Raw genomic sequence first — 21,113 nt, forward strand, 5'->3', positions numbered from 1 at the left:
CACTGAGGTGTCAGCCCCCAATCCTTGAGAATTATCTATTAGCAATCTTTTCTGAATGGGTCTTTTAAGCCTTGTGAGCTGACAAGTTAGAATGTTTTGGTTTGATTTAAATATGAGGATTATATTTCAAACCTTTGGAGGTATGGAGGAGAAACTTTAAGCTCATTGAATGTACTCAGTTTTTTGTTTTTTTTTTCCACAGAAGTACCTTTGTGCCTTTAAGGCTGAGGACAAGCTATAATATTTGTCTATGAGTCTAAATATTTGTGAAAGCAGAGAAACCCTGTAACTTTTGTGTACTGATGCGTATGAAATTTTAAAATATTTCTTGGACATGAATAAGAACATGTTGCGCCCATTCATTACGCTAAAGGAAGAGACTCCTTTATTAAAATTTTGATACAGGCTTGGCACTTGTAGCTCAAATGGCTAAGGTGCCAGCCACATAAACCAGAGCTGGTAGGTTTGAATCCAGCCCGAGCCTGCCAAACAACAGTGACAACTACAACCAAAAAATAGCCGGGCATTGTGGTAGGTGCCTGTAGTCCCAGCTACTTGGGAGGCTGAGGCAAGAGTTGGAGATTGCAGTGAACTGTGATGCCACGGCACTCTACCCAGGGCGACAGCTTGAGGCTCAGTCTCAAAAAAAAAAAAAAAGATAAAATTTTGATACAATTTTTTCACTTTATTTTCAAGCATCTTTGGAATAATTCTAACTCTTCCAGGTGCTTAAAGTGCCCATACAAGATGTAGGTTAGTTCTGCCCTTAACCTAAGGTGTATTAGCAATACAACAGTAGGCATTCTTGTTAAATTAGTTTGAGAAATTTATTTTGTACAAGTTATAATCCCTCTGCACAGTGAACAAATATATTACAAATCTGTGGTTTAAAAAAGTATTGCCATTTCATAGTGTCATTTATGCTATTGTACGATAATTGTGTTTCTTTTATCCATTTGAATTGTATGCATATCAATTCATTTGATTGAAAATTTAGTTTTTGAAAAATAATTGAACAGATTTTTCTAAGTCATCAATAAAATGCACAGTGCACAAGTTTAGGCTGACCACTAACCTGTTTGTGACAGCGTTAGGCAGAAGTTTCTAACAGTTGCTTTGCTTTATAGAATTGAAATGTCTTTTACTGGCAACTCTTAGATATGTGAAGGCAAGAATTGTAGCTGTAGATTAATCATATCCTCTACTTTTCCCTTGTGATCTGTACTGCCTGATTTGTGTGGTATTAAATTTCTTCTAAAAGTCCATAGGATGCTAGAGCAGAAGGGCTGTTAGAGTTCCCTTCTCACTCCGCTTTTCTTCTCTTTTGTGCATGAGTGGGGAAAAGGAGTCCAGAGAGGGCAATTTACTTGACCAGAGTAACACTGTAATCTCTTGACTCAGTGCTCTAGCCCTTCCACCTCTTGCTGAATACCTTTGGCCAGAGGACACTTAGCAAAACAGAGGTGAAACTTGAGTGATGCTGCTTGTTTGCAGTTTGCCAGGTAGCAGTTATTGTACATGCAGGATAAGGGAAGAAGATAAAAACCTGAGTTTGAGATGGAGTTTCTCCTTGCTGATCTGACTTCTTACGCTTCTTCATCCTTGCTTCACAAAGATAATTGGGCACTTGCTGCCCTGAAATAACAAGGTAAGTCTCTCACCTATATTTCCTTCTACATATGAATGAGAAATATTTACTTGGGTTTACAAAGTAATTTTCTAGTATTTATATCTTAATAAGGCTTTTTTGGAAAGTAAATTTATTGTTGCTGGTCGCTTGCTCCCATGCACACATGCAGCATGCATGTAAATATTACATATTTTTCTCTTAACAATAAAATTTGCTTATACCTTAGAATGGGGGAAGGGGAATTACTTATTTTCTTTCTTTTCCTGGTTATTGTCCAAACTAATGGGTTTTGTGGCAGACTTCCAATTTGTATTAAGGGTTTCAGAACTCTCACACTTCCTGTGGCAGTATTCCAGCTTTGTAGTTACTTAGGTCTTCTTCTGTATACCTTTTTGAAAGTGTTTTTTACTGGTTAGACTATATTAGAGAATGGAGTGGCATAGGGGTGGACATTAGATTCTAGGTTTGCCCTTTTTGTTTTTAAGTTCTTTGAGGAGGTCCTCTGTAGGGCTTGGGAGTTGGCTGCATTTTGACTTGTCTGAGGCTCAGTTTACCTGTGTTCATCAGTAGTGGAATCTGGAGCATTAGCTCATCGTAATACATATCTGGTCATCTTAGTAGTGGTTTTAAGTTCTACAGCAGAAGCACTTCACATCCTCATATGCTGTTTACGATAAAGTTTTACATCATGTTACAGCAGCTGGTTACAGTCCATTCTTTCTTTGATCATTTCATTTAAAAAGCATTCCATCAAAAAGCATAATGCACTTTAAGGAGCATAAACATGCTGTATCCACTTTTGTCTAATTTCTTCTACACTTTTAGGTTCCATACTACATCAAGGTCAAGATTTATGAAGAAATGCTTGAATGCAAGTACTCTTCTGAGTCAAGGGATACCAACCAACTAAAATTGGGGAGGCCATATAGCCATTTTTAGGGACACTTCTTAACCAGTCTCTGGTTGCTTACTTAAAAACATCATAGAGCCCCATTTCATATGGAATAACTCAGGTGTTGGGTGGACTAACGAGATCTGACAAGGCCAGGGCTGACTCGCAATGTTCTTAAACTTTGAATTGGTAAAGTTTTCTAAAGCTGCCCTACAAATTCCTATCATAGACTGAAAGAGACTGTTGTGCTTTGGAAATGTCCCCACCCCTCCACCCCAATCTACTGTTACTTATGGGGCAGAAGAAAGAAAGTTAATCTGTATTTATTAAAGTCTTGTTTTCAAAAAATGGAAGTTATCAGCATTAAACTATACACTAAACTCTGTAAACTTGGCTGTTGTAATTTGATGGACCAGACATATTGTACAGGTACTCCAGGATTGATATTAAAACAGTTCATGTCTATGTACTAATTATCTTCAGTAATAAAAACAGTTGATGGTAACAGCAACCAAAAGCACATCATACATTTTAGGTGCTTCAAAGTAATCCTTTCCCCTCCTGGGTTTGTAACACCTATATGCTTTTTTTAAGCATTGTATTTCAGATAAATATATATATATACACATACATATGCTATATTTAGCTGATGTTGATAAGTAGCTTTATCTTAAAATGTTTTTAAAAATCATGTAATCCAGGGCATTTGAGGGATGGGTATGGGTAATAGGATTTAACAGAATTCCTTGAACAATTATCCCAGTCCCACATGGAAACTCTTCTTTAGTTCCAGGAGAACGCAATAACTAACATGCAGCTGGAGTCAGTCTGTACCATTATTTCAAGTCAAGGGATTGTCTTCTTTCAGAAAGTCAGAGAATGTTCAGCAGAGCATGCTGTGACAGAGAGAAGCTTATCCCTTTTAAGACTGCTTGTCCTGGGTGGGTCCATTGGCAGGGCTCTGTCTTACTGGGAGAAGGTCATAGTGACCAGGAATATGGCTGTTCTTAGGTAGGTCGTATGGATTCTGGATATAGCTGGAGTTATGACCGCGGCCTTCTTGGACCACACTGACTGTGGGCTCTAAGGAATATAGTGAAAAATGGGTTCAGACAACAGATTAGCTTTAGTTGCCTTGTTGGAAGGGAAGAGAGTTGTATTTAACTTGGGGGAAGTGCTAGCCAGGCATTTATAAATTTATGACAAATATATGAGGGTTAGAGCTGAGGCTTGCTCAGGAGATGGAATATCTAAGTGAATTTACTGTCAACATCCCAACCTCTGGTCAACACCAAGAGATTTATTTCCTAAAGGTAGGGCTCTTATCGATGAGGGACATAAGTTAACCTGGGAAAGGTAGAAGATTTGGAAACCTGTAAATGTCAGTTCTGATTACTTTTTAAAAACTGAGATTTGTATCGAGTCACTTGAAATGTGTGTGTGTACTCATTCCCCACCCCTAGTGTTTCTGATTCATATTAGTCCTGGGGGTTTTTAAGCAGAGTTGACATAAGAATTTGACTTCCTGCTTAGAGAAGAGGGCAGTCCTAGGAAAGGCAGTTCAAGGTGGTTTCCTTAAAAAGCACAAAAGTGTGTATTGTCAAGACAGGGTGAATGGAGAGAGCTTGTCTTGTTTTTACTTCAGATGCTGCACTTATTTTGCCCTGATTTCACTAAGTTATTTAAGACACCTACCAACTTCATATATATTTTTATTACATGTCGACAAGGATGGCACATCTGTGTATGGAGACCCCTTGTGCACAGGCGACTTCATTTCTACATAGCTGCTCTCTGGAAGTTTGCAGGTGAGGATGGGTGGGTCCTTAATTGTTGCGTAAGGGTTTTCACTGCTATTCAAGGAACAAGTACTAGAACTGCACACGGATTCTTTCATGTAATCTGTAAGGCAAGAAAGATTTCTTAGGACAAGCAAGGATGTAGGTGTTTACATAAATAGCAGAAGCAGACTACCCTTGAGATTTTGTGCCTTCAGGGTCCTGGGGCTAGAAAAGCCTATAATATTCCAAGATTCAGTTACTTATTAAATGTGTTGAGGAGTGCTTTCCAGGTAGGCAGAGTTCTTTTTCCAAATAAACTGGGTTTTTTTGGATAAGAACATTCTTGTTTTTAGTAGTCAGGTATTTATTTGAGTTATTCATAATATGATTTCACATCTGTTATTTAATTTTTACAAAATCCAGCAAGGATACTTGGTAGCCTTCATTTTAGGGGCTGAAGTCCCAGAAAAATGAAGTGAATTAGCTGAGGTCAGACATCTATTAAATGATAGTGCCAAAGCTTGGATCCATGCCTTGAGACTCCTTGGCCTGTGCTTTTTTTTGTGATGTTACTCTTTTCTAGATTCTTTTTGATAACTGAGAAGCTTAAGCTGAGAAGTAGGCATGTGTGTTTTACTGCAGATGTCAACAATTTGGCAATCTCTTAAGTGGCAAACTCTTAGCAGTATTCCCTGCCCTCCAGGACCCCATGATCACAATAGGGCTGATTAAAGTGTAATAGAGCTATAAATAGCACCTTAATCTCAAGCCTGCCTTTGGGAAGTTTCCTAGCAAGCCTCTGGGGTTGGTTACCCTAGTGCTGTGAATGCTAACTGAAACCCATTCCAGCAGCAGTATCTTTCTCTGATAGTAGAATTCATGCTTCCTCTCCGGCCACCTCTCAATTGCATCATCCCCAAGACTTCAGGGTACAAAGGGATGTAAACTGGATTCCAAATACAAAATGAAGTAACTATAGCTTTATTCAAGTAGATCCCTTAGTGATTGGAAGTCATAGAAAGGGGACTCCCTCTTTCAACCTCTAAACCATTCCCCTTTGGGGGAAGATCAGTGCCTCCTGCAGATTGTTCGAAGAGAGGCAGAATTTCCCTGGAGAAAGCAGTAAACCCTCTTACTGAAACCCCATTAGCAGTAAACCCCATTACAGAATCTGGCAGCTTGGATCTTTATCTGTGGGGCTATGTCAGATAGGGAGTCTAGAGACAAGCATTTTTGCGGGGGCTTGGTAAACCAAGAGTGATCTAAGAGGCCTCTCAGCTCTGTATTCCTATGAAAGGCAGCAGATGGTGAAATTCTTAGATGATCTGTCATTCGTTCAAACCACCCTAATTTACATTTTGGGCTGCTGTTTATCTATGCTTTCTTCCTCCAACTTACGACATTAATGAAAATTTTAAAAAGTAAAGGTGATATTGTAACTCAAGGAATGCTTAGATGTACCTTGGGCCACCAAGAGCAGAATGCTCTGTGTGGCTGAAGGAGCTGAGATGTGTGCCACCCCAAGTAGCTTTTCAACCAAAAGTAATTGGGTAGGAAGAGATTTGCTTTTCTATTTATACAGATTTCTGTTGTTTCAGCAGGTAATAGTTCCTCAGTCCTCTACAAAAGTACAGTCACCCATTAGTTCCTTCAAGTGCTCACAACCCTCTGTGTTACAAGTAGAGCAGTAACTGTTATTCCCTCTCCCCCTCTTATGTGCTTATGAGGAAATCAAAGCTTAGAGTGGGGAATTTACTTCCTTATGTTCTCACACTGCTTAGAGACAGTGTTCCTTAGAACAAGGCTTAGAGCATTTTCCATCATTTTCAATTGTCACAACTTAGCCCACAAGTAGAGAGGGATGTTGGCTTTGGTCTGGTCTTAGATTGTGGGATTTATATAGTGTATGACCCTAGAAAGAAGGAGGGGAAAATATTCTTGATGTATGGTGAACAGTCTCAACCAGGATCAGCAGAGACTATTGAAAGGAGGTTATATAGGCCCAGCTGCTGGTTGAGGCTCACATGGGGAAAAGTGGTCATGGGTTCTGGATTGTGACCTGCCCAAACCATATAAATTTCCCTCTCAGTGAGTACTTTGTTTCTTAGTACAAGGGAGTGGTACTAAATCCAAGAACCCCAAAATGGCCCATCTGTTTCATTTTGGGTTCTCTGAACTTACCAACTAAGAAGTAAGGCAATATGGCTCAGAGCTTCTTTACTTAGAAGGGAGGTGGCTATTGCAATTGCAGCTATCTTGAGTTGTCTGTTTTCTAGGAATAGTGCTAGTTTACTTTGTGTAGCACTTACGATCTTCATTCCAATTATATCGGTGAAAGGGGGCTGGGCAGAAAGGACTATCATTACTATTTTAGAAATAAGGAAACTGAAGTTCAGAAAGTTGGTTAGTATAATGCCTGATGTTAGTAAGGGGTTTAGTTAGGACATGGCCCCTGGCTTCTCATGACACCCAATCAAGATGTTTTTCCATCACTAAATCTTAACCCAGTGCTCCTGTTCTTATCTCGAAAAGCAAACTCAGCATCTTTACCTTATCCTTAACTAGGAATACCTTTTATCTATGGGGCCAAACCCTGCTGAAAGGCTGAGCCCTGAGCTTTTTGTGAATAGCCATGAATGATTCAGTGGGAGAGCCTTGAAGCCCCAGCTCAAGGCCTAAAAGAGCTGCCTTAGCCAGTCAATAGTACTACGCTTCTCATTTTCACCAGAAAGGTCAGGGCTGCTTTTAAGTTTTCTGGAATAAATTGTTTGCTTGGGAGCAGGGGATGTACCTGAATGGATAAAAGAGTAATTGGGGTTTGGGGGAAGGGAATTAGGTTTAGGAAGGACTATTTTCTGTACAGGGGCCAGAGATAAAGACAGGATGGAAAAATTTGTGGGGTGTCTGTGTGTATGTATATGTATGCTGGTGGTGAGGGAGGGTGTCAAATTATGGATGAATGTGGGTCCCATCTCTGAGAACTAGAGGGTGGAAATGGGCAAGGCAAATAGGAAAACTCTGCCTTAGGAAGCCACTCTCTTCTCCAGCTGAGTCATCCACCTGAGGGCGGGCAGAGTGAGGGGAAGAATAACCTGCTGCTCTTAGATACTTCCTTATCCTTTTACAGCCCGACCTACTCTTCACCCTTGTCCCAGCTCTCAGGGCATTTTGCAAGGAAAGAAAAGGGAATCATCAAGCAAGCTACCCAAGCTTCCAAGCGTTGGGAGTTGTTCCTCCAAGGCCTGTAATTAGCATCAGGATTCAAGGCTTAGTCCTATAATGCCCTGGCATTTGCTCTCACCTAGTTCCTACATCCCCCAAATTATGCAAGGTAATATACTATCAGAGACAGAAGTGGCTTCTGAAATTACTAAACATCTTCGTTTTATAAAGGTAGCAGCAAATCCAGATAGGAAATGCCTTCTAAGGCCACCTTATAAGTGGATCTGAACCTACCTTGGCCTCTAGATTAACACTAATAATATCCAGTTAAGGCCCAGTTTACTTAACTGTTGGAGAAAACCCAGCCACCAAACATGCACATCTTGCTTCTTGGCCTACTATGATTTCTTTTTTTTTTTTTTTTAATTGAGGCAGAGTCTTACGTTGCCCAGCTGGCCTCAAATGTCTGGATTCAAGTGATCCTCCTAAGTAACTGGAACTACAGGCATGTGCCACTGAGGCTTGGGCTCTCTCAATTCTGTTACCAGAAGGCTGCACTACATTTTCTCTTCCTGGGCTGTAAATTAGCATCCTTCTTCTAACTGAAAGACAAGGATATGGGAGGGGATTCTCAGGATTAGGAGAACACTGACTGCAAAAAGAAGTTTTTCAGAATGTCAGTGGGTTGCTCACTACCTAAGAATCCAAGGTGACTGCGAGGAGAGACTTGGAAGTTGGACACCAAACCAACCTGTACAGAAAATATCAAAAGAACACACTAGAGAGCAGCAGCAACATTGGGCTGAAGGACTCCAGGATCGTGAGGATGGTGGAGAGTAGTGGGGAAGAGTTCTATGGCACTTTGAGATGCCTGCCTGACAGGGAATTATTCAAGAGGTAGTTTGTTGGAGAATCATTCTGAGTGGGAGAAAGGGAGACAAAAAAGTGTTGAGTAGCCTAAGTAGTCTCACTTAATCTCTAGATCATTTAGACTCTTAATTCTTAGCAAGTTTGGTTTTGCCCAGTAGTTTAGGGAAGTCATTTCATTTGTGGTACAAACTAGTTTATTAAATGTTTATTTGGGAGGGTTAGCCAATTAGTGAGATTTATTTCACATCATTGGTATTTCTGTATAGTTCTGAACGGTGACATATTTTTCTCTTTTTGAAGTGTTGTTTTGATATGTTGGTCCCTAACACCTACTGGAACATTTGTCTACACAAATTTTCTCTGTAAGTTAAGGTTGACTATATAGCCAGAGTGGTGAAATAAAGTCTGGCTGTCTGGCCATCTGCCTGCTGAGGCCTTCCCTGCCCTCAGAGGTCAGATGTATGATCTCATACAACAGGAATGAAATGACACCTAGGCAGGGACACTGCCTGGTTTTGTTTTACATTTATGGTTGCACATTATTAAAGTCACCACCCTAATGACAGTGCACAGGACAACACAGTGCGTAGGAAAGTTGTATGCTCATATACTGAATGTCTGGGCCTGTCTGAGCTTATTCATGCTTGAGTCATGGATAGTCTCAGAGCTGAGAAGACCCTTAAGGATCTTTCTGCCCAAACCCTATACCTCTGGGAGACTGAGGTCTCTGGTAATAGTCATGAAATGGTAGAGCTGTCTTTGCCATTTTCAGCCTTACCTCCTATAATGATGCTTACCTCCATTTGGGTGGTTTAAATCAAAACTCACAGAAAATTGCTAGAATAATGCCCCCAAGAGAGTAATTCATGTATATTGAGAGGCCCAGGATGACCTGTCTTCAGACAGTTCTCTTGGGCTTTGTATTTCTTTTTCTTTTTTTCTTTCTTTCTTTTGTAGAGACAGTCTCACTTTATTGCCCTCAGCAGAGTGCCATGGCGTCACATAGCTCACAGCAACCTCCAACTCCTGGGCTTAGGCCTCAGCTTCTCGAGTAGCTGTGACTACAGGCGCCTGCCACAATGCCCGGCTATTTTTTTTGTTGCAGTTTGGCCGGGGCGGGTGTGAACTCGCCACTCTCAGTATATGGGGCCAGTGCCTGAGCCACAGGCGCCATCCAGGCTTTGTATTTCTTAACAAATTCTGATGGTGACTCACTTTTACTGCTCACTGGCTCAGAACCCAATATTTACCATCCCTGTCCTAAGCTCAACCCCCGTCTTTTTTTTTTTTAAAGAGACAATGCCTTACTCCCACCTACACTGAAGCATAGTGGCCCAGTCATAGCTCAGTCCGTAGCCTGGAATGCCTGGGCTCAATTTATCCTCTTGCGACAGCCTTTCAAGTGGCTGGGACTACAGGTATGTGCTGCCACGACCAGCTAGCTTAAAAAAAAAAGAAAAAAGAGATGGGGTCTCTTTTTTTTTTTGTAGAGACAGAGTCTCACTTTATCACCCTTGGTAGAGTGCCGTGGCATCACACAGCTCACAGCAACCCCCAACCCGCCAGAACTCCCGGCTAGAGATGGGGTCTTGTTATGTTGTCCAGGCTGGTCTCGCACTCCTGGCCTCAAATAATCCTACCTCAGCACCTAATGAAACACTGCGATTATAGAAGTAAGCCACCATTCCTGGCCTCACCCCACTTCTAATAACATCTTTCCAAGGGCTGTAGACAGCCAGCTGTCCTTGGTTAGGATAGGGTATATCTAAGGCTAAGTCTGAAAGAACAGAATAATAATCAGAGAAATCTGGGTCAGTCTAAGTGGGTAATAAGCTGCATACGATACCCTGAGGTACTCTTCACGAATGCAGATTCCAGGGCCCCACTCTAGATGTACTGCATCAGAATCTTGAGGACATTGAGTGTGAACATCTATATTTTTAACAAGGTTTCCAGGTGATCCTGGTGCACAGCTAGATTTAGGCCATTGAGACCTTTGCCATCAGTCATCTTTCAGTTTGTCTTAAACTCTCTAACAGACCTTAGAGACCAAAGGACAGCCCCATTACTTTAGTACAACCTTTACAATATGCAAAAATACTTCCCGTCTGTGATTTTATTGGATCTTCATGATAACCTTGTTAGACAGTAGGGCAGGCATTAGGCAACTGGACAGGCATAATTATCCCAACTTTGCAGATGAGGAAACTGAGTTCTGGAGAGCTCAGTCTAGCGTCACAGTTAATAAGTGAGAGAGTGATAATGTGACAGAGTTCCAAAAGCCCTCTATTTTGCGTGTTCTGGCATTTAGCCCTGAGGCCTAAGCCCAGGGAGTAGGACATAACCTTTCCTCTTGGGCTTCACCTGTAGATTTGCTAGAGGGCTGATCCAACTTGCAGATCCATATGTTAGGGATTTGTCCTGGCTTCTCTGCTCTTGGAGGCAGAGCTCTCTTGAAGGTGAGTGCCATACAATATTAAAACTGGGTATCGGCTCGGCGCCTATAGCTCAACTGGCTAAGGCGCCAGCCACGTACACCTAAGGTGGCGGGTTCGAATCCCCAGCCCGGACCCGCCAAACAACAATGACGGCTGCAACCAAAAAAAAAATAGCCGGGCGTTGTGGCGGGCGCCTGTGGTCCCAGCTACTTGGGAGGTGGAGGCAGGAGACTTGCTGGAGCCCAGGAGTTGGAGGTTGCTGTGAGCTGTAATGCCACAGCACTCTGCCCAGGGGGACAGCTTGAGGCTCTGTCAAAAAAAAAAAAAAAAAAAAAAAAAAACTGGGTATCGTTTTCATTCCTTTAGCCCCAGAAAGCCAGCAGGTGCAGGGTGGCATTCCTCGCTAGTGCAACGACAGGAAGTCTCTGGGGCAAGTAGATTGACTTTATTTCTGATTTTATAATCAATTTAACTTGTACTAATTGGCTGGATAATGACGTTCTACATTTCCGAAGACATTTAGTTGGCATCTATAAAAAACCCACAAGCGTTTGCTAAGCAGGTGCAGCTGAAATCAAGAGGAATTCATTAATAATACTATGATTGCTCCTCCTGAGCAGAGCTGCCCAGCAGCCCCAGGCCCTGTGGTTTTTTAACTTTTTGTGGGGGAGGGTATGCAGTTTCTTCCAGATGGAATTCCTCACTGTTTCAGAGCCTCCCTCATTATCTTGCTAAGCCCTTTGTAATAAGACATCATGATTAGATACTCTACCTTTGAACCCTTTGTCCATAATGTATGTGTTCTGACATCTATCCATTCCACAAGCTCCTGTGTAAAAATAACATAAAGAAAGAAAAAATACAGGGGTGAAATTTACTTAGACTATTTGTGTTCTTCCTTTCTCTGTAGCTTTTTCCCCGCCTTTCTCCACTAGAAAATAGTTGTTTATTGCTAGAAGATTATTCTGTGCTTAATCTACCCTAAATTGTTCCGAGTATACAGGAATTCTTAAAAGGCTCACAAGCATTAAGATGAGCTACAGCATCCCCTGGCACATTTGGCACTCTTTCCCTGGAGCCCTAAGAGAATGTCTTTCAGGAAGTAATGAAAGGCAGTTTTGATGCCACCTGTAGTCACTGTAGTTGAAGTTCTTGTCTCCAAAGGTATAGGATAAGGAACAAAGTAGAATCAGTTCTTAGGTTGAGAGGAGGCTGTATGACCTTGCAAATCTCAGTTCTGTTCAATTTTCCACCTCTCTCAGCTCTGGTCTTGCTTCTCCTCTCCTGGATCCTAGGATCATCTGAGGAGAGCCAGAGAGGTAGACAGATAGCTGAGGGTCTGGTTTAGTCATCTCTCTAGGAGGTACAGGCATTCCCATCCACAGCCAGCTCTCAGTTATCCATTCTTTTGGGTGAGTAATACTCTTTGAAAAGTATTATCCAGTGTTCTTCAGCCCTAAAGATTTCTTTCTCCCTTTTGACTGTCAGTTTTCTCCTCGGCTCCCACAATGTAAGGTCCTGAGCCCCCAGCCAGAGGCAGGTCATAAAACTTCAGGGACCAAGTTTGGGTTCTTTGCTGCTGGTGTTCCCAGGAAAGAAATTGTCTGGCATTTCCAGGTTGGGATAATAATGACACTGGGTCAAGGTCATCAAGGCCTTTTTTTTCCTAGCTTTTATGTGAGGGTACAATACCAGACAAGGCACGCATACAGTGCTTACTAAAATACAGGTTTGACTCCACTTGGCTTGCCCTGGTTTCTGACACTGAATACCAACCTTCTGTTTAGACAACCTCTTCTATACAGAGTTCCAAGTTGAATTTGAAGGCGTTTACTCCTATCTGCCTATCTTCCACACATTACCAAGTGACACTACAGAACAACGCCTAGGTTGTTTTTCAGGTTTACTATTCATCTAAAAGGCCTATAGGTGCCTGTGATCTTCAGAATCATGACTACAACAGTTTGTATCCTGGCATCAGTTTAGCAGTTTATAGACCAGGGCTTCCTTTGCCCTCCTGAGAGAGAGAGTCTAGTCTATTAATTTTTCCTCCTTTTTACAGAACAGGAAACAAGCCCAAAGAGCTACTGGTCTAATACCACATCAGCAGTTCATTTGCAGCAAGTGAGAAGTTGAGCTGCAAATACAGCCCAGATCTCCCTAAGTGTTTTCTCCCTAAATACTACCCTGCCTGGGTGCAAGCCAGTAAATGACAGTGTGTGATGCTCAGGCTGCCCTGGCTGAATAGCAGGATCGCTATAAAGTGGGGAGATTGGGGCAGGACACAATTATAAGAGGGACTTTACCTAACCAGTGCAGTCATCGTAACCTGGTTCTTTGTACCCTCAGTGAATCCCCAGCAATAAAAAAATAAAATAAAGTGGGGAGAAATCTGCCTGAGCTCAGAGGATATTCCCATGTGGAAAGAAATACAGGGTATGGTATGGGGAGGCTGTGTGTGTGTGTGTCAGGGGTTGAGGTGGGGGAGGCTGTAGTTGGAGGATTATTAAGTGTCTTGGGTGCTCTCCAGGGGACCAGGCAGCCCATGTCTGCTCAACGGGCAGACGAATTCAGAAACTTCACTGTCTCTAGTGCTGGTGGACCCAGGGACCTGTAGAGGTAAATAGAGCTGTTCAGTTTCCCTTGAGCTAGAAGCCAGCTAGAGCCTGAGCTCAGGCCCAGGCTTGTCCAGCATGCTAAGGCCCTGCCCCAGGGTGCCTCAGAGGAACCACTTTATAGGGATGCCACATTGTCTGTTCATTCATCGCACTTATTCCTAGGACACCTACTTTTGTAAGTGCTTCCATTTCAAGACTGACTTTCCAAATTTCCTTTTTGCGTCTTTCCCAAGCCACCAGATTTGAGCTCAGTGCATGAGTATAGAGGGGGCTTGCTGGTTGATAGATTCTGCCCCAACTTCTTCAGATTTCTACTTGACAGCTCTACCCAAAGATCTGGGAAAGCTTGGTTTGGGCTACTGGTGGTCCTGGGGTTTCTCTCTGGGGGACACTGGGCTTTTTAGTCAGAGAGCCAACTCGTTATTATCCATACCAACAGGGGCTAAAGAATCACCAAAATGTCACCATCTTCAAGTCATTTCTCAGTGGTTTGGGGTTGTATTTTGTGGCCTATAGGGAGTGCAGTTAGCTGGTTTCTCCTCCACTTTGAGCACCCCCGTTTATCCATATCCACTGACCACTATGGGAAAAGAAGAGTTGATAAGGAGGATCTAGAAAGGTTTCTTTTTTTAGATAGGGGTTTGGGCTGGTAGACTATGTTGGGAGGGAGGAGAGCTCACCAGGGAGAGTTCTAGGACCATGGGGGGTGGGTCAAGGTGCAGGAATGGGGATTAGGGCAGGTGCTAGGTTAGGTCTGCTATGAGGGGCTGGGGTAGATCAGGGGTCTGACCTGGTGAGTGTGGCTCAGCGGGGTGGTTGAGGTGTCTAAGTTCAATGTAGAAGTCCTCGGGCGGGTACCTGGCTTCCAGGGCACTGATCTGGAAATGGGAGTCTAGTGAGAGGAATGACAGGGAGGAGCCATTATTCCCAGGGCCCTGGTATGATGGGGAGGGGTGGGAAATACATGAGTGGGCAAAGGTTAGGGTGGGGCAGGCTGGAAAGACTCAAGGCCTTTACTGTGGCATCCTTGCCACAAGCAGATCACCTTGTGGGGCAAGGTGGGATCTGTAGTCATCTGCCTTGTTTTCTCTTACCCTCCACTCCCACCCTCCACAGGAGCTGGTGCTCACCAGGGAGGAGACAGAGGGAAAGTGATAGGACCTGGGAAAGTGAGAGGTCCCTTTCCCGGACGGCAAGTATACCTTTTGCTTCCATCAGATCCCTACATTCTGGCTCTAGCTATCTGCCTGTGGTCCCTGGATCATAGCCACCCTCTCCCCATCCCTGATAAAGAAATGAAGAAGGTCCTGGACTTTGTTTTCTTGTGAGAGCCAAAATAGGGACTTGGGTTTCCTCTCCACACCTCTTCTCCCTAGGGACAAACCATGGCCAGGACTTAACCTTCTCCCTTTGAGCTTGGGACAGGGTCCCTCTCAGTATGAGAGGAGAATAGGGTGGGACGTGATGGTGGAGACCAGACTCAAACCACTACTGACCTAACACGTTCACATAGCTGTAGGGGGTCCAGCCTGCTGTGTCTCTGTCAAGGGACTTGTTACTGAGCTGTTTGAAGAGTAGGAGAGCCAGTTAATACACGGTGCCCCTTCCCAGCCTCAGTGTACCCACCCCTGTCATGATCCTGATTCACCTGGGTCCTTGACTGTTGAGGGAAAGGATGAGCTAGAGGTTCCACAGCAGGCCACCATGGTGTGACTGAGGCCAGTGGGGACAGAATACACTCCACTCAAGCTGTCAGGCTGAAGTTGTAGGGTTGCCAGGCCCCCTACAGAGGGCAGAAGCAGGGCTTCCCAAGAGCTGGCTTAATTAAGCTGGCCCTGATAGGGCAAGCAGATAGCTAGGTCGGGCTTTGGGGTGGAGCACTCTGGGAGTCTGGCAGCTGTAGTATGAGGCCACCTCCAGCACCAAGGGAGATGCTGAGGCTGTCTATCTTGTCACCTGACTTAAGCCAAGCCTTCATTTCTTGTGACCAAGGAAAAGCCTCATGGCAGGGTGTCTCAAGGCTGATGGTACAATCCTTCCTCTCTCTGCATTTTTTTTTCTTGTAGAGACAGTCTCACTTTATCACCCTCGGTAGAGTGCCGTGGTGTCACATAGCTTACAGCAACCTCCAACTCCTGGGCGTAGGCAGTTCTCTTGCTTCAGCCTCCCAAGTAGCTAGGACTACAGGCGCCTGCCACAATGCACAGCTATTTTTTTGTTGCAGTTTGGCCTGGGCTGAGTTTGAACCCGCCACCTTCAGTATATGGGCCCTGCACCCTCTCTCTCTCTCTGCACTCTTAAGGATAGTTATCCTCATTTCACAGATGTGACCTGAGTTCTGACTTGTGGTTCTCGCTCATGGACATACAAGGAGTTAGTGTAGGGCTAGGTCCAGAACTCAGGTCCCCACTCCCAGTCCCATGTACTTTCTGTGTCCTCACAGCTGCCTACTTCTGCTGTGTGCCTTATCTGCCAGACTGAGGGGTCCTTGACTGTATAGAGCTACTCTGGCTACTGGGGTGAGGTGAGCCAAAGGGTCAACAAGTGGGGTATCCTGCAGTAACTCTGGCCTCTTACTGAAAGAGAGGTGGAAGCTGAGAGTGGCCTTGGAATATGGCTTGACAGTGGTTTCCTCGAGGCTTTACAGTATCTATGTTTCTGTGGCATTCAGGCTACAGTGCCACAGAGCTGTGGGCTGATGATCATTCTCTATAGGGCAGACAGGGAGAAAAGGATTTCTAGAGCTCTAGGGCAGAAGCCTGGAGTATGAAAGCTGTGTTATTGGCCCAGGATGGATATTACAGGAAGCCAAGAGTCCTGGGGTTCCTCCCCACCTACCCTGATTACTATTCTATGTTTGTGGGCATGTACATGGGGAAGGGAATCAGGAGGTGTGTATGTAGCCTGAGCCCTTCATATTTTGTCCTTGGGGCTGTAATCTCCCATCCTGCCTGGTATGTGTCCTGGCACATTAAGATGACTTACTACATGTGTGCTGAAACATCCCTGCCCAGGGGCCTGTGACTATAAGAAGATGTCTTGCTATCAGCTAGGGTTATGCTGGGAGCAATCAGGGAAGGCCTTGTCCAGGAGGGTGCACAGCTGCCCTGAAGATGTGCAGAACTCATTGTCCACAGCTGAAGTGTCAGTTTCATGGCCTTTGTGTGTGTGATTACAAAAAAATGATTTATAGGTGGGTACCTATGACATGTGGTCCACATGTCCAGATACAAGCCACATTAGGTGGTTATCTGACTAACAGTAGTTACTTACTCTCTAACGTACTGGTTGCACACATTGTGTTGGTAATGTACTGCAGCGATTTGTGGAAGTAAGTGGTGTTTTGATTACATGTTGACATGTGCCAAAATTGACTATGACACATGGCTATATGTGACAAGAAGGCTACACATGATTCCATTACTGGGTACCAGTGGGTTGCACAGAGGGTACAAGAGTGTATGTTACATTGAGCGATCTGAGGTTTGGTTATAAGGGATGCCCACCAGTTACATGGCACTCAGTTCCATGTTAGCCTTCTGGTTCCAGTACATGCTTTACAGAGTGTTTACATATACCATGGCTCACAGGACTGCTCTTAACGTATTAGCGGCTGGTTCCACACAGACCGTGTATGGGGGATGCAGTTCCTTCCTACGCAGAGGGGAGGACTAATGAGAGGACAGTGGATGGGGGCTGGGGAGTTGGGGCCCGGTACCTTGGTGGGGCTGTTCCTGTCCAGAGTGCTGGCCTGGCTGGTGGCAGGCCCCCCGCACGCCAGTGCATGGTAGCTGGAATTGGAAAAGCACTGGGCATGGCTGCTACTTTGAGACAAATCTGGGAAGAGAACAAGGTGCCACATACCATCACATCCCTGATTAGATACCCTCAATACTAGCATTTGGGCTGGGCAGCCTCGAGGGAAACAGGTTAAGTACCCCATTCCCCAAGCTTTCTGCATTCACTAAACCTATGGAAATCTGGAGAACCTGAGCTGCCCCTCCCTTATACTGGCCCCCTGCAGCATGCAGGACACAGGCTAGGCTTGCCAGTGTGGAAGGAGGCAAGCTGCAGCTTGGTTGGACAAGCTGTGTTTGCCTTGGTAGCCTCACATGTCCCAGTGCTGCTTAGGACTGGTCTGCTAGGGTGAGATCCCAGTAATGAGTTCATAAAGAGAACCCCACTCTTGGCCCTAGCCCTTCTCCTTCTGAGGATTCCAGGACCTATCACCAGAAATGGGGAATACCAGAGGAACAGTGAGGGCAAACTAACCTGACATTGTCAGTATAGTGATAAAAGAAAATTCCCAAATCTCTGTGGGCAGGGATTTCATCACAGGATGTTTGCTTTGGCTGAAGCCCAGAGGGACACACAGGCCAGGAGCTCTTTGAAGGCAGGGTCTGTATGTGGGCTACCAGTGTTCATCCTGTAGCACCTAGCATGGAGCTGGGCATACAGTAGACAATACTCAGCAGAAGTCCGCTGAAGTGATCTGGGTTTTCTAAGCATAGTGCGGGAGGCTGCAGATCAGCCGGGAGCCCGGAGCCCTGGAGCCAGCTGGAGAAAGCCTTCATCCTGTGCTTACCCAGTTAGGCACAGCCTCTCGTGGCCTAGGGCTTTAGGCAATTTCAGAGCATTTTTGGCCTCTATTGTTTAACTTAATACAAAGTAAAAAACCTTTCTTACTTCCAAGGCAGCAGTTTAGGGGAGAAGAAGGATCTGGTCCAGCAGCCCCACTCCACTAACTCCCAGCTAGAATGCCCCTTGTAGTTGTTACCACGCGTGTGGACAGGTTGGGCTCTGGCACATCTGCCACAGGGACATTGTCCAAACTTTCATACCTCTCCCAAGGTTGGGTACCACCCTCCTCCACTGTACTAAGAGGGCTCTCCTAACTCTGGGAACTGGAGGGAATGGTTGCCCTGAGACCTTCACCATGGAAGCAGAAATGGACAGGGCCTGAGCAAAGTGGTATAGCCATCAGGATGAGGAGACATTTCCTTGAAGAATATAGGAAAGTTACTACGTGGTGTGACTGTTCTTATGGCTGAAGCCACAGGTGAGCAGGATGGTGTAGCTCTAGGGAAATGGGAAGAGGCTTCCAGAGCTGGGGGCCCAGGAAATGACCTCCTCTTGGAATCCTATGTCCCTTTCCTGGGTAGGCTCCTGCTTCCCGCTCCCCTGGTGCTCTAGGGTAGTCTGAGCATCCATACCCAGCCTCTGTAGCATCCATACCCACCCACCTTGCAGTAAACCCAGGTGTGCCCAGGGATACTGTATGGCTCTTTGGGAGTGGGGTGAGGTGGGAGGGCTAGGGGAGTCAGGAGGGAGAAGAGGAGGGATGCTGGGAGCATGGTCCTTACCGGAGAGGGAGTAGTCTGTGCTGGTCATCCTCATGGCAGGTGTGTAGGAGACTCGGGGAGCCAAGTCGCGGCCCTTCTCTTTCTGCCTCCGCCGTCGCCAGGCAAACAGGCCCAGCAGTACCACAATGAGGAACAACAGGAGGATGATGCCTGTGACAGCACCCACTGAGTGCCGCTCTGCACCCAGTGCTGGGCTGATCTTGGTATAGGGATTCAACTCCTCCATCATGAGGGCAGCTGTGGGCAGAGGGAAGGCCTGAGCCTGGGGCTGGCCTGTTTGCTCTTCAGCTGTCCTGGGCCCAGGCTCAGATGCCTCTAACCCCTCTAAAGTGGGGAAGCCTAGTTCTGGTCATGGCCTTATTCTTCAATCCCTGTGTGATCCCCCCAGCCCTGACTGTGCCTTACTTTCTTCAACTGCCTAAAAGGGAATGGAGTCCTAGGGTCATGACAAGAAGCAAATGTGATTATGGATATGAAACAAAGTATATAGGTCACTACAAAAGTTGTGAGATGGTCCATTATGTCCCTTCTAAGAAACACAGTTGACAAGATCCTTTCTGGTTCACCTAGGCAGGTTTGAACTTGCTGAGGGTATCAGTGTTGCTGGGAGGATTTTATTTGTTTCTGTCTGAATAGATTTTACATTTTTTTTCTTTTTCTTTCTCTCTCTTTTTTTTTTTTTTTTTAAGACCAAACTATCTGTTGTCCACAAGAACCCACTTTATTTTTTTTTGTTGTTGCAGTTTGGCCAGGGCTGTATTCGAACCTGCCACCCTCAGTATATGGGGCTGGCACCCTATTCACTGAGCTACAGGCGCCTCCTAATTTTACATTTCTTGATTTTTGTGTATCTCAAACTTTTGTAATGACCCACATATTTTACTCTTCTAAAAATGACTTGAAGATACCAGCTCACTTAATCTTCCCCAAAGCCCTCTGGAATGGGGATTGTTCAATTATTTCCCTTTCATAGATGAAAAAACCGAGTCACCAAAAGGTGAGGTAACTTGCCCAGGATCACACAACCAGTGATTGGCAGAATCTGGTTTCTCAGGAGTCAGGAAAGATTTGCCACAATCCCTACTTATGAGTTGTGTACTCAGAGTGTCCTCAGCATGTCTTTTATAACTTAGGGGACAGTGATCCCACTCTCTAGGGGAGGGGTTGTGAGCCCCAAATGATAGACTGGCAATAAGTGCTGTGCCACTGTGTCCAGGATCCCTGCCCACAAAGCCCTCTTTCTTGATTTGATGTGCGGGCGGACCTCTGTGCTGGTGGCTCAGTCCAGGGTTCTCTTGCCAGCCCAGCAGTATCTAGACCTCTCCTTGGCTGTCTGCTGCTGGCTAAACTGAGCTGGCCAACATCAGCAGGGAGGTAACTAGGCTGTGTTACCATTCTCAATGATTTATCCTCAGGAAGCAATGGCAGTTTTCTGTCATGTGGGTAATTGAGAGCCCATTCTCATCCCCCATCTCCTAGAACTAAGTGTAATACCATCCCTTTAAGGTTTGCAGCATTTTATAAAAGGTTCTTATGTATACAAAGCCACTATCTATGGAGGGCTCATTTACCTATGTGCTGTGCACAGTGCTGATTTCTTTACTCACACTGCCTCAGCTTGATCCTCATAACTTAGGTGTCATCTGACTATAGAACCAAAGTTCAGCCTCTTTGGGCTTCTTTGCCCTCAGAGGAATCTCATGTCATGGGGAAGACAGCAAGTAATCTATTCTTCCCACATTGCATGTGGAGTAATTAGGCCCAGCACAAGAACATGACTAGCTTAAGGATACCAAGCAGGTAATGGGAGAACTAGAACTTGGCAGATACTCTAACTTGGTCTGGTGGCCTTTCTGCAGCACTAGCTTGTGGTTACCCTTGCTTGGCTCCTGGGAAACATGCCAAGGACAAGCATGGGGAAGCTGCAGCTGAGAGGCTGCCTGCCAACCCCCGTCCCGTCTACCTCTCCAGCGCCTGGACCCTCAGCTTTCTTCCCACAGCCACCTGTTTCTGCTGTCCTCAAACGGGAATAAAGGGAAGTATCCTCATCAAATGCAGCTATTCTAGTTGGAATCTCCCTAGAGCCTCCCTGGGTCTCTCTCCACAAAGCCCAGGCACTCTGCTACCTGTGTATTACCTTGGTCACACCTGATTCCTTTGAATCCAGGGCTGCAATAACAGGTGCCAGTGACGTGGTCACAGGTAGAATTATTCATGCACTCACACAGCTGCTGACACCCATAGCCAAAGGTTCCTGGGGCACATCCTGTGTGGCACAAAGAGTAGACAGTGAGACCCACTCACTGCCCACCCCCCCACCCCCCACTTCATGTTTGGACAGCTCTGCTGACAGACCATT

The 21,113-nt window shown here is 45.1% G+C and overlaps 1 protein-coding gene across 1 annotated transcript in view; it reads right to left on the reverse strand.

Moving 5' to 3' along the window:
- Positions 1 to 678: 678 nt before the first annotated feature.
- The window catches only part of MEGF11 (multiple EGF like domains 11), a 248,752-nt gene continuing 228,317 nt past the window's right edge, over positions 679 to 21,113 (reverse strand). The window contains exons 18-22 of the mRNA XM_003784441.2: positions 20,892 to 21,020; positions 18,755 to 18,991; positions 11,546 to 11,602; positions 4,218 to 4,424; positions 679 to 3,605 (exon numbers count right to left, since the gene is read on the reverse strand). Of these exons, the coding sequence (XP_003784489.1) occupies positions 3,445 to 3,605; positions 4,218 to 4,424; positions 11,546 to 11,602; positions 18,755 to 18,991; positions 20,892 to 21,020 (791 nt within the window). The 3' untranslated portion in view covers positions 679 to 3,444. The remainder of the gene's footprint in view (positions 3,606 to 4,217; positions 4,425 to 11,545; positions 11,603 to 18,754; positions 18,992 to 20,891; positions 21,021 to 21,113) is intronic.

Source organism: Otolemur garnettii, unplaced genomic scaffold, assembly GCF_000181295.1.
Source record: "Otolemur garnettii isolate 467f Iridium unplaced genomic scaffold, OtoGar3 scaffold00011, whole genome shotgun sequence".
Taxonomy (NCBI): domain Eukaryota; kingdom Metazoa; phylum Chordata; class Mammalia; order Primates; family Galagidae; genus Otolemur; species Otolemur garnettii.